Here is a 17,694-nt window from a genome sequence, read left to right as displayed (position 1 = left end):
CAAATTGAATTATTTTTTCTTCGAAACATGAGACACATAAAAAATGCCCATAAGCATGACACAAACATTTTGCAGGCACTTTAAAAATGTTTCGACATTCTGTTCTCAAAATAGGCAAATAGTCCTATAGTTTGAAAAACAAACATTTGCGTAAATATTCAGTAGTGTTTGAAACACTTATTAAAGATAATATGTTATGATTGAACAGTGGGAAAACACATAACTTGCAAATTCAGATATTTCACAAATTCAGATATTTTACAGGTCATCAGTAAAGTTTGAAAAAAATAAAGAAAAAAAATGGGTACCGAAGTTTTACAAGAGTCTAACATGATTTAAGTTTATACTTAATTGCGAGCGGTACGCAAAATTTTGCACGACTCTTTTAAAAATTTGTCTACATTCAGTTTTCGAACTTCAGAGAGCTTCAAATTTTTGATAGAGTTATGTAAGCTTTTTAAGATTCTGAAATTTTGGAAGGAAGTTTGGGTTCAAGTCTGCCTTTTTAAGCCATTTTTGTTAGCCTCAAGAAAAACTTATATAGGTTTAAGTGGGGTTTCAAATTGAAGCCCTTTCTTGTTATGTGCATTCATAAACGGACACGATAAAATGAAACACAAGCAAAATTGATCAGAATTTTTTCATATTTCAGCCTAAACTAGAAAGAAGTGATGAAGAAATCTGATGACCGCTTACCTTTTGATAAGAGTTCCAGATTTTGGTTTAATCTAAGCATCGTCTTCTTCCTGGCACATTGTTGAAAAAAAAATGAAAAAAAGTGGATGAAAATTAAATAGCAAAAAAAAACATTACTAACTAGAACACTCTGTTCTACCTGCACAACACTCGACTATTACATACTATTGCATACTTTTTCTATGCACGAACTAGAAAACTGAAAAACAAATAATCCGGGAAATGCAAGCTTGTGGGAAACTCACCGCGTTTTAAAGCGGAGATTCCCTTTTTTGGTTCTTTTTTGACATCCTTTGGTCGAAAAGCATCCTTTGGTCGAAACTATTGAAAATTTGCACACAATTTTTTTTATTCCTTCACTTCAATTCTGCCTACGGTTCAGAGGATATTGGCGCACAAGCTTTTGATAGTAATTGGGAGAGCTTGAAAAACATTTTGGTCAAAGAAACTGCCACTCCTCAGAAAAATTTAATTCCGCACCTGTTGTTGGCATATTAAAAACTCTTACCATTTTTTGAATTATGGATCAATTTTTTGACGTTTTTTGAAATTGCTTAAGTTATTTTTTTCTCATATTCCAAAAATACAATCTGTTATAACTCAAACATTCTAATTTCTAGACGTAAGTTTATTCAAAACCTAAAAATCTCAAACGCTGAGTTTTGATCTAACTAGTGAAAACTCTGGATCGTTAACGCCGATGCATCGACTAGCGTAACAATTAAAATTGTTTCAAAAATAAATCGAAAAAATCAAGATACGAACAAGACTGCTCGTAAATCAGGTTGAAGCCCTGAATGTTCCGACAGTCGTTTAAGTCATATCGAATAGTTTTTGAGAAATGAAAATATTTAAAACCTATAAATTTTGGACGATATCAAAGTGTGATATGTTGAGTCGTACGGAAGTAATAAGCCAATCTGATTAGCTAGCCTCAATTCAATTTGGAACGATTTTGTTGTGCGGGATAATCCACCACGCATAAATAATTTGCGTTATGCTCTCAGCAATATAAGTAAATGCTTCAAAGCGCGCATTATTTAGTCCAGAACAGGGCCAATTTGGTAAAATATCATTTTAAATTTGAACTCAGGAAGTAGATATCTTCAATGGGGTATAAAAAATTTATTGTCCGAACTAAAACAATTTTACCAAACAAAATTTATGTAGAATAATATGTTTGGGTTTTATCACTTATTCTGCACAAAATTTTTAATTGTACGATTTTGTAAAATTAAGTGTATAAATATTGAGAACAACAGAATGATAACACTCGTTGATTTGATCAATACAAATGCGATCACTTCATTTTTAAGCCGACTTCTAACGATGCCGAACTTTAAGTAGATACGGAAAGCAGTTTTTCGCTGGTGCAGTTTTCTTTCTATTTGTTTCCTATCTGGGTAACACTCTGAAGCGTATTTGAAATGATTCTGCGCAGTTCACCAAACCTGCTTCATTTAAGGCTAATTCGACTAGTTTATACTTTCATTTAAAGTTTTGAACAAAACATTTCAAGCTGGTACTGAAATTTGATCGGCTAGTTCTTGCCAATCAGCCTAAAATAAAATCGTTTCAGTTCAAGATGATGAATATTGATTTTTGGCGGAACAAGTAAAAATACCCAACTGTTTTTCACACAATTAAAAGTTTTTAATGTTCTGCTTCAGTTATCACAGGTAGAGGCGTGGCTGATCACAATTCAAGTGTTTATAAAATGTATTTTCTTGTTAGTTGCTGGATTTCTCAGTTGCTCAATTTTCCAGCTCTTAGAAATGCAAATTTTGTTTTGAACGGATTGTGATTGTTGTATTGTATTACTGAGAAAAAAAGCTATCAAAAATCTGCTAGTTGATATCTTTACATGTTTTCAGAAACTTATGCTAGTCGAGCTTTATTCTAATTGAGAAATTATCATTTTAACACTAAAACGAACCAGCAGCATACAGCTAGTTGTGTTTTGTACAAACAGCGTAAACAGCAAAATAGTGGCTATTCAGCTTTAACTGCAAAACGTTTCTAATGCATATTTCAGTTGTCTATCGTACAACCGGATAAAATCAAGCAACATAAGCGGCAAAACAGCGCGGCGAGCTTACCAGTTGAGGATAAGACTCCACACAAAAATAAGAGCCAGCTACTGAAGCGCACTCACCAGCTACATTGAAGCAACAGTCGGCGTCAAATTATTTGCGTCAAAGTCCCAGCCTTCATTTTCTCAGCCAGTCAAATTCTCTTTTTTTAATTTTTTTCTAATAAGTTTGGGTCTTTCGAAACTGCGTTTGAACTGTCAAAGGAGCTATGCAAAAAGATAGCGCTTTTTTAGAGAATTCCTTTTGAACAAACCTTCAGCTCAAAAATTTGAAAATGTTTTCACTCAATACAGTATTGATCTGCCGCAGTTTTTGCAGCAACAAGACTCATATTTCAAGTTCAAAAATTTTGACCAGCGGCAGAATCAATTTATAAAAGCAATCTGCCAATTTCGAGAAATTTTTGCATGCAAATTTTATTTTTTAGGTGACAATGAGACATACTTTCTTTTCTGTCTGAAAAATTATAGAGAGTTGCAAAAAGTTCGGACAGACAGAATTAATTTAAAAGAGCAATCGTACCATTTCGACAGATTTTTGCATGCAATTTCTTTTTTCATGCAACCTTGAGACACAAAATCGGATGAAAAGTTAGATTTTGCATGCAAAAAATTTCCAAAATAAGTCAATTGATCTTTTAATTAATTTTAGGTTCTCAGTTGCTCTAATTTTTTCAGTTGCTCTTTAACTTTGTCTGTTCCAACGTTTTGCAACTATAAAAGTGCATGCTCGCAACTGGGTTGTTCCCGATTTTACCTGCCCCTAATCATTTTGAATGGAGCCATTTTGAGAGATAAGGTAGTTGACTGACGCTTGCTGACATATGACATTAGGCCTATTTGAACAATCTGACTTTCTCGTATTTGAATAGTAAATTCAGCATTTTTGCCAACTTCTGAATTTGAATTACAGTTTCAGATTCGATAGCATTTCTGTCATTGCCATTTACCATCAAAAATACCATTATTTGTGAGTTTCTACCAAAAACAGGAGGAGAATGACTTATCAATTGGGCTACTGGAATATTCGAGGGTTCATTGAACCAATTCATCTAGGAATGAATTTAAGCAGACAATAAAAAAAGGATATTTTCAAAAAGCCGTCGAACTCACAAATTATCAGCGCTCTATAATATTTTTGTTAGTTTTTGACTTCAAAAATCTAAAGGCTTTTAAAGCAGTATTTTAAATTTTTTTTTTCTGAGAAGAAAAACGTTTATTATGTCAATAAAAATTAATGACAATTTTTGAATCTAATTTTTTGGCCGTTAAAAATTTCAAAACTTCACAAATATCTGCTTAAAATTTGCCCTATCCTCCAGTCATGGAGTATCTAGGATTGCCTTACGAGACCAAAAGGTACGAATATGACGCAATGAACGAATGGTTCGAAGAGGACAAGCCGAAACTAGGAGCTGATTTTCCAAACATCCCCTACCTTAAAAACGGAGACTTCGTCTTGTGTCAATCTGTGGCAATTTTGAAGTACCTCGGACGCAAGGGCGGTCTCTATCCGGCACTCGAATCCCCAGAGGAAATGGCGCAACTGGAGGCCCTGATTGACACCGTTTTGGATGTTAGAATGGGCTTCGCCTTCCTGTGTTATGGTGATGGTTTCGAGACTAAGAAGATCGACTTCATGGACAGAGTTCCGAAGAAGTTAGGTAAGAACTATCTGTTTTTCCAGCTAGCTGCATGACAGTGCAAACATCCGATATGTCATGGCAAACAGCTGAAAAATCAAAAAGTGATGCAAATGGGCGAAAAAAGCAACTTTCATTGGGCAAACATCCTGAGACACTTTTCAAAAATTAGGTCAAGGATCCTTCGACTTCTATCGTTCGCTTAAAAGATGCTGCATTATGTTTGCATCACTAAGGGGAGCCGTGGTGAAGTGGTCGCGTCTCCGCCTATGAATCGAAAAGTCTGATATTCGAAGTCGGATGTTCGAGGTCGGATATCAATCGATGATCTGTACAGCTCGTATAATTAGTAGCAAAAAGTTCCGACAGATAGAATTAACTAAAATGAGCAATGAGTGCTTTTCGTCGCTTTTTTGCATGCAAAATCTAAAGCCGAACGAACAACCTTCATTCAAAATGCAAGATTGTCGATTATCCGATGATTATGCTAGCCTAAGTTTTAAATACTGCGATGAACATCCAGATTTTACTATAAAACATTTCGACGCTTCGGATGCAATTGCCCGCCGTGTTTATAGGTTTTGAGTGAAACTCTGATCTACTTAACAATCCCCCCCCCCTATTGCATTTCCTAAAGAATCTCCATCCCTGTAAATAAAAACAGTAAATTCGCACTAGAGCATTGTGTGTAAATTCGAATTTTGCTGCATTCTGATTGGTCGAAAATTCGCAGCAAAAAATTTTATTAACGATCTCCTCCCCTTTTTTAAAAGAGGGATTGTTCAGTAGATCGCGCAATTCTGCTTTATGAAATTTCGACGTTATGTTTATTTCAGTTTTAATTTCTGTTGATGTCTAAACAGTTCTCTTTTTAATTAATTCTGTCTGTCCGAACTTTTTACAACTCTCTCTCTATATGTTGGTCCTTTCCTTCGTGGATAAAATGGTCTTAAATTCATTGGCTAAACCATCAATGGCCGCCGCAGTAGTGTCAAAGTGCCACCAGAAGGTGAAACTCATCTGCCATCAGAAAGTGAAACTCATTTCTTAGAGCCATCAGAAGATGAAACTTATCTCTTAGAGCCATCAGACGGTGAAACTCATTTCTTAGAGCCATCAGAAGGTGAAACTCATCTTTTAGAGCCATCAGAAGGTGAAACTCATCTCTTGGAGCCATCAAAAGTTGAAACTCATCTTTTAGAGTCATCAGAAGGTGAAGCTCATCTGACATCAGAAGGTGAAACTCATCTCTTAAAGCCATCAGAAGGTGAAACTAATCTCTGAGAGCCATCAGAAGGTGAAACTCATCTCTTAGAGCCCTCAGAAGGTGAAACTCATCTCTTAGAGCTACCAGAAGGTGAAACTCATCTCTTAGAGCTACCAGAAGGTGAAACTGTAACATTCACCCAGACATTACAGTGATAAAGCGTGAAAATAGTACCTGACGTCAGGTACTCTAATCCTACTAGTTTTTAACCGTCTTTACCTCGTCAGTCATTTTCTGGTCTACAAGGGGCTAAGTAATAGGTTACCCTTTTTAGGCCATCAGCCAAACGACTTTTGATCAGCTTTCGTTTACTTGCGAAGATAACCAGATAGCCGGGTCTCGGATCCCCAGACTACGTGATTACTACTAAAAACACCGCTAGAAAACCACAATTCAATATGTTCTTAGTGAGAGTTGTATATTAAATTCATTAGAGATGGATTAAGTCTTTCCTCGACTCTAACTACTCTAGCTCTGAAATACTAAACATTATTGGAGTAAGCTAATACGTTCAGGGCATTACAGCAATTAAAATACACTGTTAATGTCTCTCACAGTCTCTGGGCACCGGGCCTCTGATTCCGTACTTCCCGGAGATACCGTCGTTATCTCTCTGATTTCATGGCACGGGAGGGTTCGGATCCGTCCCGAATGTCCCACTAGACCTTCCGTCTATATGATCGTCGTTCAATAAGCACCTTATCGTGTCTTCCTCCCACGATAGGAGGCTTCGTTTCTCTTCTATTTTTCCCACTGATTCTGGCCTTGTTATTCGGTTGTTTTCTTATTCTGGTTTTTTTCGGGTCAAAACGGCGTTTTTCGCATTTCGCAGAAATTTTTTAGTTCAAATCGAAACTTTGAAAATTTTATTCCCAGAACATTTTGCGCCTCCTATTCATCTCAGTTCCGACGTTAACGCCTTTAATGTTCTTTTTTACGTGAGCCGGCAGGTTCGACTATGCCAATCCGGGGGAATGGCACAAATTCATCTGACAGCACAAGGTGATACTCATCTCTTAGAGCCATCAGAAATTGAAACTCATATTTTAGAGCCCTCAGAAGGCAAAACTCATCTGACATCAGACTCTTAGAGCCGGTAATTGCCAGGGCGGTTATCCACCTGCCACATTAAACCGAGAATAGTCTCAATTGGAATCGGTTTATTGCACAATGTCTACTGTTTGAAATTCCTACATCAAAATCAGTAATTGCTCTGTAATTTCGGATGTTTGACAAAGCGGATGTTTTACATATCGGATGTTTGCCCCAGACATTTTTCAAGCCAGAAATATAAAAATTTGAAGCGAAATTCAACACAAAAATAAGAGCCAGCTACTGAAGCGCACTCACCAGCTACATTGATGCAACAGTCGGCGTCAAATTATTTGTGTCAAAGTCCCAGCCTTCATTTTCTCAGCCAGTGAAATTCTCTTTTTTTAAATTTTTTCTAATAAATTTGAGTCTTTCGAAACTGCGTTTGAACTGTCAAAAGAGCTATGCAAAAAGATAGCGCTTTTTTAGAAAAATCCATTTTGAACAAACCTTAAGCTTAAAAATTTGAAAATGTTTTCACTCAATAACAATCTGCCGCAGTTTTTGGAGCAACAAGACTCATACTTCAAGTACAAAAATTTTGACCAGCGGCAGAATGAATTTATAAAAGCAATCTGCCAATTTCGAGCAATTTTTGCATGCAAATTTTGTTTTTTAGGTGACAATGAGACATACTTTCTGTCTGAAAAATTATAGAGAGTTGCAGAAAGTTCGGACAGACAGAATTAGTTTAAAAGAGCAATCATACCATTTGACAGATTTTTGCATGCAATTTCTTTTTTCATGCAACCTTGAGACACAAAATCGGATGAAAAGTTAGATTTTGCATGCAAAAGTTTTCCAAAATAGGTCAATTGCTCTTGTTAATTAATTTAAGGTTCTCAGTTGCTCTGATTTTTTCAGTTGCTCTTTAACTTTGTCTGTTCCAACGTTTTGCAACTCTATAAAAGTGCATGCTCGCTACTGGGTTGTTCCCGATTTTACCTGCCCCTAATCATTTTGAATGGAGCCATTTTGAGAGATAAAGGTAGTTGACTGACGCTTGCTGACATATGATATTAGGCCTACTTGAACAATCTGCTTTTCATGTATTTAATTAGTAAATTCAGCCTTTTTGCCATTTTCTGGATTTGAATTTTAGTTTCAGATTCGATAGCATTACTGTCATTGCCATTTACCATCAAAACTATCAGTATTTGCGATTTTCTACCAAAATCAGGATGAGAATGACCTATCAATTGTGCTACTGGAATATTCGAGGGTTCATTGAACCAATTCATCTAGCAATGAATTTAAGCAGACAATAAAAAAAAGATATTTTCAAAAAGCCGTTGAACGCACAAATTATCAGCGCTCTATAATATTTTTGTTAGTTTTTGACTTGAAAAATCTAAAGGCTTTTAAAGCAGTATTTTAAATTGTTTTTTTTCTGAGAAGAAAAACTATCATTATGTCAATAAAAATAATGACAATTTTTGATTGTAATTTTTTGGCCGTTAAAAATTTGAAAACTTCACAAATATCTGCTTAGATTTTGCCCTATCCTCCAGTTATGGAGTATCTAGGATTGCCTTACGAGACCAAAAGCTACGAATATGACGCAATGACCGAATGGTTCGAAGAGGACAAGCCGAAACTAGGAGCTGATTTTCCAAACATCCCCTACCTTAAAAACGGAGACTTCGTCTTTTGTCAATCTGTGGCAATTTTGAAGTACCTCGGACGCAAGGGCGTTCTCTATCCGGCACTCGAATCCCCAGAGGAAATGGCGCAACTGGAGGCCCTGATTGACACCGTTTTGGATGTTAGAATGGGCTTCGCCTTCCTGTGTTATGGTGATGGTTTCGAGACTAAGAAGATCGACTTCATGGACAGAGTTCCGAAGAAGTTAGGTAAGAACTATCTGTTTTTCCAGCTAGCTGCATGACAGTGCAAACATCCGATATGTCATGGCAAACAGCTGAAAAATCAAAAAGTGATGCAAATGGGCGAAAAAAGCAACTTTCATTGGGCAAACATCCTGAGACACTTTTCAAAAATTAGGTCAAGGATCCTTCGACTTCTATCGTTCGCTTAAAAGATGCTGCATTATGTTTGCATCACTAAGGGGAGCCGTGGTGAAGTGGTCGCGTCTCCGCCTATGAATCGAAAAGTCTGATATTCGAAGTCGGATGTTCGAGGTCGGATATCAATCGATGATCTGTACAGCTCGTATAATTAGTAGCAAAAAGTTCCGACAGATAGAATTAACTAAAATGAGCAATGAGTGCTTTTCGTCGCTTTTTTGCATGCAAAATCTAAAGCCGAACGAACAACCTTGAATTTTTTGTCAGACCAAAATCAAAATGCAAGATTGTCGATTATCCGATGATTATGCTAGCCTAAGTTTTAAATACTGCGATGAACATCCGGAATTTACTATAAAACATTTCGACGCTTCGGATGCAATTGCTAGCCGTGTTTATAGGTTTTGAGTGAAACTCGGATCTACTTAACAATCTCCCTCCCCCCTCCTATTGCATCTCCTGAAGAATCCACATCCCTGTAATTAAAAACAGTAAACTCGTACTGGAACATTGTATGTAAATTCGAATTTTGCTGCATTCTGATTGGTCGAAGGTTCGCTGCAAAAATTTTTATTAACAATATCCTCCCCTTTTTTAAAGGGGGGATTGTTCAGTAGATCCCGTAATTCTGTTTTATGAAATTTCGACGTTATGTTTATTTCAGTTTTAATTTCTGTTGATGTCCAAACAGTTCTCTTTTTAAATAATTCTCTCTGTCCGAACTTTTTACAACTCTCTATATGTTGGTCCTTTCCTTCGTGGATAAAATGGTCTTCAATTCATTGGCTAAACTATCAATGGCCGCCGCAGTAGTGTCAAAGTGCCACCAGAAGGTGAAACTCATCTGCCATCAGAAGGTGAAACTCATTTCTTAGAGCTATCAGAAGGTGAAACTCATCTTTCAGAACCATCAGAAGGTGAAACTCATCTCTAAGAGCCTTCGGAAGGTGAAACTCATCTTTTAGAGCCATCAGAAGGTGAAACTCATCTGACATCAGAAGGTGAAACTCATCTCTTAAAGCCATCAGAAGGTGAAACTAATCTCTGAGAGCCATCAGAAGGTGAAACTCATCTCTTAGAGCTACCAGAAGGTTAAACTGTAACATTCACCCAGACATTACAGTGATAAAGCGTGAAAATAGTACCTATTGACGACTGGCTGACGTCAGGTACTCGAATCCTACTAGTTTTTAACCGTCTTTACCTCGTCAGTCATTTTTCTGGTCTGCAAAGGGCTAAGTAATAGGTTAGCCTTTTTAGGCCATCAGCCAAACGACTTTTGATCAGCTTTCGTTTACAGGCGAAGATAACCAGATAGCCGGGTCTCGGATCCCCAGACTACGTGATTACTACTAAAAAGACCGCTAGAAAACCAGAACTCAATATGTTTTTAGTGAGAGTTATATATCAAATTCATTAGAGATGGATTAAGTCTTTCCTCGACTCTAACTACTCTAGCTCTGAAATACTAAACAATATTGGAGTAAGTTAATACGTTCAGGGCATTACAGCAGTTAAAATATACTGTTAATGTCTCTCACAGTCTCTGGGCACCGGGCCTCTGACTCCGTACTCTCCCGGAGATACCATCGTTATCTCTCTGATTTCGTGGCACGGGAGGGTTCGGATCCGTCCCGAATGTCCACTAGACCTTCCGTCTATATGATCGTCGTTCAATAAGCACCTTATCGTGTCTTCCTCCCACGATAGGAGGCTTCGTTTCCTTTCTATTTTTCCGACTGATTCTGGCCTTGTTATTTGGTTGTTTTCTTATTCTGTTTTTTTTTTTCGGGTCAAAATGGCCGTTTTTCGCATTTCGCAGAAATTTTTTTAGTTCAAATCGAAATTGAATGCCTTTAATGTTCTTTAATGTTAAAGGCCTTTAACGCCTTTAATGTTCTTTTTTACGTGAGCCGGCAGGTTCGACTGTGCCAATCCGGGGGAATGGCATAAATTCATCTGACAGCACAAGGTGATACTCATCTCTTAGAGCCATCAGAAGGTGAAACTCATATTTTAGAGCCCTCAGAAGGCGAAACTCATCTGACATCAGATTCTTAGAGCCGGTAATCGCCAGAGCGGTTATCCACCTGCCACATTAAACCGAGAATAGTCTCAATTGGAATCGGTTTATTGCACAATGTCTACTGTTTGAAATTCCTACATCAAAATAAGTAATTGCTCTGTAATTTCGGATGTTTGACAAAGCCGATGTTTTACATATCGGATGTTTGCCCCAGACAATTTTCAAGCGAGAAATATAAAAACTTGAAGCGAAATTTGAGCACTATGAGCAACTTTTAATATGATTTACGGTTGAAAAAAATCTTCAGAATGAGTGGTTTCTTATATAACGGGCGCTTGTTCAGCTATTTTTTTTTCTTTAAAAAGTGAGCAATTTTTCCTAAATAATATCGGCGATGGGCGGTTTTGAGCGCTTTGGTTAAAAAACCGCTCAGAGACTGCGTAGAATTTGAGCTCGAATTTCGCTGAAATCTTGCTGGTAAAACGCTGAAAAACCACTCAAACTGCTCATTCTGTAGCAAGAATTGAGCGAAATCAGACATAAATCCGCTCAAACCGCCAAATCTTTCCTTTTCTGATGAGTATAAATTACATAAATTATATAGGGGGTTAAAAGTTTTCGAACGTTTTTGATTTTTGAAAACTTGTTTCTTCTGTAGTCGTAGTTTTAATTTAATCCATTGGCGTACGAAACAAAAACGTTGACTCTGTTTTGTAATCATGCTTTTTTTCTTTTCTAACTTGAGCCCCAAACTTTGAACTTGGAGAAAAAAGGTTAAATTGAGCAGCTTTTTTTGAGATGTAGGCGCCAGATATTGTCATGCGCTTTATTAGAAGCTTGAGGGTTGTGTTACAATACGCATTAAGAAGTACTTAAGTCCTAAAAAAAGTGACAAGCAGAATTGAGGATATTCATATCAATTAAGCCTTGTATTCAAAAATATTCTTTAGCTTCATTTGACAAGAGGCTGTCGACACGCAAGTGGCTCAACGGAGAAAATTTATTCATCGGTGACTTCCAGTTCTGGTCGACCCTGGACTTCATGGAATGCATGGAGCCGAAAATGTATGAGAACTTGCCCAATTTGGTAAGATACAAGAAAGATTTCGAGGCTATTCCTCAGGTTGCAAAATACCTGGCCAGTGACAAGTTCAAGAAGTTCCCGATCAATGGTAAAATTGCAGCCTGGGGCGGAAATGCGGAATGAACTGAATAAAGAAACAGGTTTAATTTCAAGGATTTTCATATTTGTAAAAGATTTAAACACTAGTAATAAATTGTTCATTGATATCAAACTGAATTAAAATATATACAGACTGACTGTCTTGTCGAACATTTTTGTTATTTCAGTTCTTGAGAATTCTAGCAGTTGATTTCGACCTCCCGGGTTGACCTCCATACAAAAAAAATGCTTATCATACAATTCCATACAAAAAATAGTTATCATACAATTCCATTGTATGGAAAAAATGGTTATCATGTGATTTTCATACGATTTTTTTTTAATTCTATGGAATTGTATGGAATCGTATGACAAGCATTTTTTCCATAGGAATTTTATGATAAGCATTTTTTGGAAACCCGGGCTATCTTGACTTCTCAGATTTGACAATTCTGGTCAAGTAAAATTAAAATAACATTATTCACTTAAATTTATTGCTTATGAGTATGACGGAAAGTCTTAAAAATTATTTTGGCCAAAATGCATAGAAAACCAGCATAATCGCAATAATATTCAAGCACATACTATGTTTTACAAACAGCGCTGACATAATCAAAATCGATAAGGTCATCACAATGGCGTGGCAGATGAAATACCACCACGTTGGCTCATTAGTGTATATCATCACATGCATTTCTTCTCCGTTTTCATCTACCATCAGTCCGCTTCCGTCTGCCCCTTCAAGGGGGAGATAGAACCCGTTCTCAGTGCCTCCAGTTCCGTATAAGGAACCCTTGCCAGCTGATTGGAAAGTGTAGACAATGTTAGGAACGATGATGTTTCTTCTGATGACGTTGAGAGATGTAAGGAACTCCATGTTGACGTGCATGGTCATGATCATGAAGAAATGAGTCACTCTGAAACAAATCAGGAAGCGTTAGAAGTTGTACCTGAAGCGTAATAGTACTTCAGAAATGACCAATGGAAATTTTTGCTTTTCGTTTTAAACAGCTTTTCGCTTAAACTTCTGAATAAGAAAAAAAAATGAAAATTTTTGTCTGCAATAGTCAATTACAAGGATCGATGCTTATTTGTTTTGCCAAGTGACTGGGGCATATTGAATGCTAATTTTAACGATTGAAGCATTTTATAATAAGCACTATTAATACTTCTGGTAAAGTTATAATGAGTAATGCGCACCGTTTGTCTTCTTGGACACATTTGTCTGAAGCTGATATCTGCAAAACCAGAGCAAACACCACCACCGTCCGGGCCAAGAAGTCCAGAAAGCCAAGCGTGATCTGTACATTATAGTAGCGTAACTTCTCCTCACTGCTTTGAAAGCAACCGCTACTGGAAAAAGCCAGAGCTGCTGCGTGAACACAATTTAGCACCTGAGAAACAAGTACAAATTTATCTTGTCTTTTTTCCGAACGACAGATAAGAAGAGAAAAACACATGAATTAGAGTTATACTAGGCTAGATAATTTATCCCCAATGGTCTGATTTAAACTAATTGTTTCAGCTCTTGATGAGTAGATGCAAATTTTTTCGAACAAAGTGCAGAGTATTTATGCTTGCGGTCGTTTTTTTTATTCAGTCACCCCGGTAACCTGTCCATGGGAGTTCAACCCTTGAGCCAGGCCTGAGCAGGGAAAAACCCAGTCAAAGTCTTGCAGGGAATAATTTGGACTTCCTGGAGCAGTCTAAGACACCAGGCCTGGACAAACTTGTTTAGGACACCAGGCCTGGACAAATTTAAACACCAGGCCTGGACAAATTTAGACACCAGGCCTGGAGAAATTTATTCAGACAAATTTCTCCATGTGGCTAGATAGCTTCTCCCCAGCAAAACGACGTATGAAATATTTTGGGATATTTTTTGTCGTAATAGTTATGGTTTATCTTACCATTGAAAAGCACATCAGTCAATTAACCATTCAGATTTTTGTTTTTTTTTTGCAAAAAAAGTGTGTCTGAACTGCGTTATACATCAAAATAGTTATATTTTTGTGTGCAACATTTTTTTTCAAACGCTTGCTTGAAACTATAAATAACTTTGCGGTGACTAAAAAATAATAAAAATGTTGTAAAAACTTCCGATTTCCCGAAAGGGTAACTAGCAAATACTCAGGCCTAGTCTTCAAGGATTTTTCTTGTGCTGGATCCTTTAAGTTGTTGACAGGAAGTCGAAGTTTTCCTATGGTTCTGTAACTGGAGCATACCTTGACTTTTAAACAAAGCATTTTTGACGAAACTTCTTAATACCATCTATGAAACATTGTTTTCGTGAGCTCAAAGTTAAAAAGATATTAGAACTGTGATCATTTTTGATAAAAATGGGGGTTTAAAAACTGCTATTTTGGCCAATTTGTGATAATTCACGTGCGATATATTGCGTTCTTATAACACTCAAAAGCCGCGCATTAATGAGCTCCAGCGGCGCATCAAGTCATTTGGTCGTAATATTAGGATACATGACGCTAAATACCTCTATTGTTGTTTAAATCTGCTTGTAGAAGAGGGGATATATTGAAAAAAAAAATTTATTTCGTCAATTTTTCAATCAAAAACTTTTTAAATTGGCCTCAAACTGTAAACGGAACATTCAGGGCTTTGTCAGGATATGCGAGCAGTCTTGTTTACTTTTAGGTCTGAAAATGACATGATATTCTGAAAAGCAAAGTCTATTAAAGGTTTCAGCTTCTATGCTTTGTAAAAAAGAAATATATTTTGGTTAATTGCCAAAATGCATTTTTTTAAATGAAATATACCAATCATTTATTTCAAAACACATAATAAAACGTTTGCACAAATTTTTGGAGTTTCTACTCTTGTTAATATTTTTCTTGGACCTCATAAAAGATTGATTTTAAAAATATTTTTTCACGAACGGACCCGAAAGTTTTAGCGTCTTTTTCATTAACTTTATTTGGATAAAACTTGTTCCGATCATTTGAAAAATGGCTAAGAATTTTCTTTGTAATCGGGTGTCTGTTTCAATCCCGCCACAAACATTTGCAAACCCGCACTGACAAAAATGGATTACGATCGATTTTAGTATGAAAAAAGTACGTTGATTAAATTTAAATCGGTTTTAGTATGAAAAAAAGTACAAAGATTGAAAAAAAAAGGTAAAGATTGACTTGGATCGATTTAAAATTAATTTAAATTGACCTTAAATCCCAGCTAAAAAAACTGATCCAAATCGATTTTAAATCGATTTAAATCCATTTTTTCCAGTCTTAATTCATTTTTTCTAAAAGGATTAAAACGGATTTAAATCGATTTTTTCATTCAAGTTCCATCAGTTTCGAATTGTTGCTGCCTTTATTTATTGCCTACCAATTTTGATTTTACACACATAGTGTATTGTTTCATTAAAAAAACCAAAAAAGACCAAAATATCGATAAAACTCTTTCATTTCCTTGCATATTTTTAGTTCAAAAACTGATCTATAACGACCCTTTTCTTGATTCGTCTCATAAGTTTCTGCTCAAAATCTGAATTAAATTCATGATTTTCTATGATTTAATTGCATAATATTGAGATCAAAATTTAAATCGTTCTGACCCTTTTCTTGTTTGTTACATAGAATTTTGCCCATTATCTGATTTATAATGATTTTCTATGATTTCATTGCGTATTTTCGAGATTAACATCTGATTTATGGGGATCATTTTACTGAGTTCTATATTATCTGGCACGTGTATTTTTATTTCAAAAAAAATTGAAAATAAATTAATTCAATTATTTACTCTAAAAAGTACGTTTTTTTTGCCTTGTTAGCAAAAAAGTTGAGTTTAGGGAGTCTGAAAATCCATGCAAATCGATTTTATTTCACATTTTATTACACTTAAACCGATCCAAACGATTTAAAATGGATTTAAGTAAGATTCGGATGGATTTTAATGAGTCCGAAAACCCATCTAAATCGATTTAAATCGATTTTTTAGACACTCAAATTGATCCAGAAACTCGATTTTTAGACACTCGATTTTTTAGACACTCAAAAAAGATCAATTTAAATTGATTGATAATCCATTTAAGTTCGTAAAATGTACATTGTTAATCGATTTGAATCAATTTAAAATCGATTTAAAATCGTTTTAGAAAAAATTATTGTTCTGACTGGAAGGTTGTTCTGATTTATCACCCCTGGAAGGCCGTGCGGCTCTTTTTTCTTCCCCCCCCCCACATCACTCAAACATGAACTTTATTGTCTAAAGAGTGGCTTTACAAGGTTAATTATGATGACCAAATATGCTTGTTATGGCCTAATTAGTCTGCATGTCAATTTTTACGACAATCGGACAAAGTGAACAGTAACTTCAAATATAAAAATTTGCAGGTGGGGGCAAAAAGGAAAAAGAGCCGGTCGTGCGAAAGTACTATGGCACAAGGTGTGTTATTTATCACCCCGACACTTTTACTACATTTACTTCAGTCAGTGATTAGGGATGAGTGGTAACTGTATACAAAATTATTTTCGGCACTGTTCAAAAAAATTTTCGTTGTTCGCCCGATTCTGACTACACTAAGGAAACCTCATAGAGAATCAACTTAAGTTTCATTGTTAGGCTAATTCAGAGCCGTGATTTAGATTCCAAAAAAAATCAAAAACTTTCATAACCTGGTCTATAGTTGACCCGATAGTTTTAACTTGATGTTCGTCATTGCATAATATTGTTTTCGGTATAAATTGAAGTTTCCTTCGAAATGATTTTTAAAAAAGGCGTTCAATTTCTTCAGTTTTGCTAGTTTTGACGGGATAATTTAAAAAGGCACGTATGACTGGACGAATTCGAGGCTCTTTTTTCTCCCCCCCCCCCCCACCTCACTGAAACATGATTTTCTTGGACTAACGAGTAGTTTTACAAGGTTAATTATGAAGACCAAAAATGTTTGTCAAGGCCTAATTAGTCTGCATGTCAATTTTCATGACAATCGGACAAAATGAGCAGGAACTTCAAATATATAAAAAAAATTGCAGGTGGGGGGGGGGAAGGAAAAAGAGCCGAGTTCGATACAACTGCTAACACAATCCTCGACAATTTTTTGAGAGTCATGATTTTTCGAAATTCATGATTTCGCGTGAAGAAATCACAATTAAAATTTTTTTTTCAGGTTCGTTGCATTTTCTGGGTTGCACCATCTCCGCCGAAGGATATGTTCGGTCGCAAAAGTCTGGGTATGTCAAAAATTGGTCGAGATAGCCTGGACGGAAAGCGCGGACGGACCTATACCCAGGTTAAACATCTGAATTTTTTTGTATTCCATTTAAAAATGGTCTTACCTGAGCAAAAATTGAGGATGCACTCACTGATGACATCATAACAGACACTTTAAAAGACGGATTCGTTTCATTCCAGGATCGAATCTGAGTAATATTGAAGCCCGAGATTTCTGGCGAGCATCGTGCCACGCTGTAGATGACGACGAAGATGTTAGCTTGGAAAACGATGTTCAAAATGACGACCAAGAGTGATTTGACGAGTGACAGGTGAACAAATCGGGGTTCGAGTTGTCGGATGCCATTTCTTATTTGAGGGTATGCATAATTGCTATAAACAATAACCTCTATTTATCTATTTCAAAACAACAGTAATGAGTTAGGACTGGAGTGTATAACTCATAGAGTAATTTCGGATAGGGTACACCGTCTGCTCGTCACGCTATCTTATTTTC

General features: G+C 36.3%; 3 protein-coding genes across 3 annotated transcripts; 2 read left to right on the top strand and 1 right to left on the bottom strand.

Annotated features, from left to right (window-relative positions):
• Positions 1–2,715: 2,715 nt before the first annotated feature.
• Positions 2,716–4,502, top strand: LOC134855991 (glutathione S-transferase B-like). Its single transcript, XM_063872357.1, has 3 exons — positions 2,716–2,921; positions 3,623–3,844; positions 4,111–4,502. Exons 2-3 carry the CDS (start codon positions 3,787–3,789, stop codon positions 4,485–4,487), a joined length of 435 nt encoding a protein of 144 aa, XP_063728427.1. The 5' UTR covers positions 2,716–2,921; positions 3,623–3,786; the 3' UTR covers positions 4,488–4,502.
• A 3,786-nt stretch (positions 4,503–8,288) lies between these two features.
• LOC134855990 (glutathione S-transferase class-mu 26 kDa isozyme-like) lies at positions 8,289–12,181 on the top strand. The gene is made up of 2 exons (XM_063872356.1): positions 8,289–8,643; positions 11,794–12,181. The coding sequence occupies exons 1-2, from the start codon at positions 8,304–8,306 to the stop codon at positions 12,048–12,050; spliced, it is 597 nt and encodes a 198-aa protein (XP_063728426.1). The 5' UTR covers positions 8,289–8,303; the 3' UTR covers positions 12,051–12,181.
• Positions 12,182–12,429: 248 nt separating this feature from the next.
• On the bottom strand, positions 12,430–17,338 carry LOC134855992 (uncharacterized). The gene is made up of 4 exons (XM_063872358.1): positions 17,303–17,338; positions 13,206–13,399; positions 12,605–12,922; positions 12,430–12,457 (listed from the first exon to the last, which is right to left on the bottom strand). The coding sequence occupies exons 1-4, from the start codon at positions 17,336–17,338 to the stop codon at positions 12,430–12,432; spliced, it is 576 nt and encodes a 191-aa protein (XP_063728428.1).
• Positions 17,339–17,694: the final 356 nt, after the last annotated feature.

Source organism: Symsagittifera roscoffensis, unplaced genomic scaffold (assembly GCF_963678635.1).
Source record: "Symsagittifera roscoffensis unplaced genomic scaffold, txSymRosc1.1 SCAFFOLD_253, whole genome shotgun sequence".
In the NCBI taxonomy this organism is placed as follows: Eukaryota; Metazoa; Xenacoelomorpha; order Acoela; family Convolutidae; genus Symsagittifera; species Symsagittifera roscoffensis.
This window is presented reverse-complemented; position numbering and strand designations above follow the sequence as displayed.

Bases quoted from the DNA above. Each gene is read 5' to 3' on its own strand.
- LOC134855991 (XM_063872357.1), top strand. From the start codon at position 3,787: ATGACTTATCAATTGGGCTACTGGAATATTCGAGGGTTCATTGAACCA. The intron at 3,845-4,110 runs GAATGAATTTAA...CCTATCCTCCAG, and splicing joins CATTGAACCAATTCATCTAG to TCATGGAGTATCTAGGATTG.
- LOC134855990 (XM_063872356.1), top strand. From the start codon at position 8,304: ATGGAGTATCTAGGATTGCCTTACGAGACCAAAAGCTACGAATATGAC. The intron at 8,644-11,793 runs GTAAGAACTATC...AATATTCTTTAG, and splicing joins CAGAGTTCCGAAGAAGTTAG to CTTCATTTGACAAGAGGCTG.
- LOC134855992 (XM_063872358.1), bottom strand. From the start codon at position 17,338: ATGTCATCAGTGAGTGCATCCTCAATTTTTGCTCAG. The intron at 12,923-13,205 runs GTGCGCATTACT...GATTTGTTTCAG, and splicing joins TGTGTCCAAGAAGACAAACG to AGTGACTCATTTCTTCATGA. The intron at 12,458-12,604 runs GTTTGTAAAACA...TTACTTGACCAG, and splicing joins ATTTTGATTATGTCAGCGCT to AATTGTCAAATCTGAGAAGT.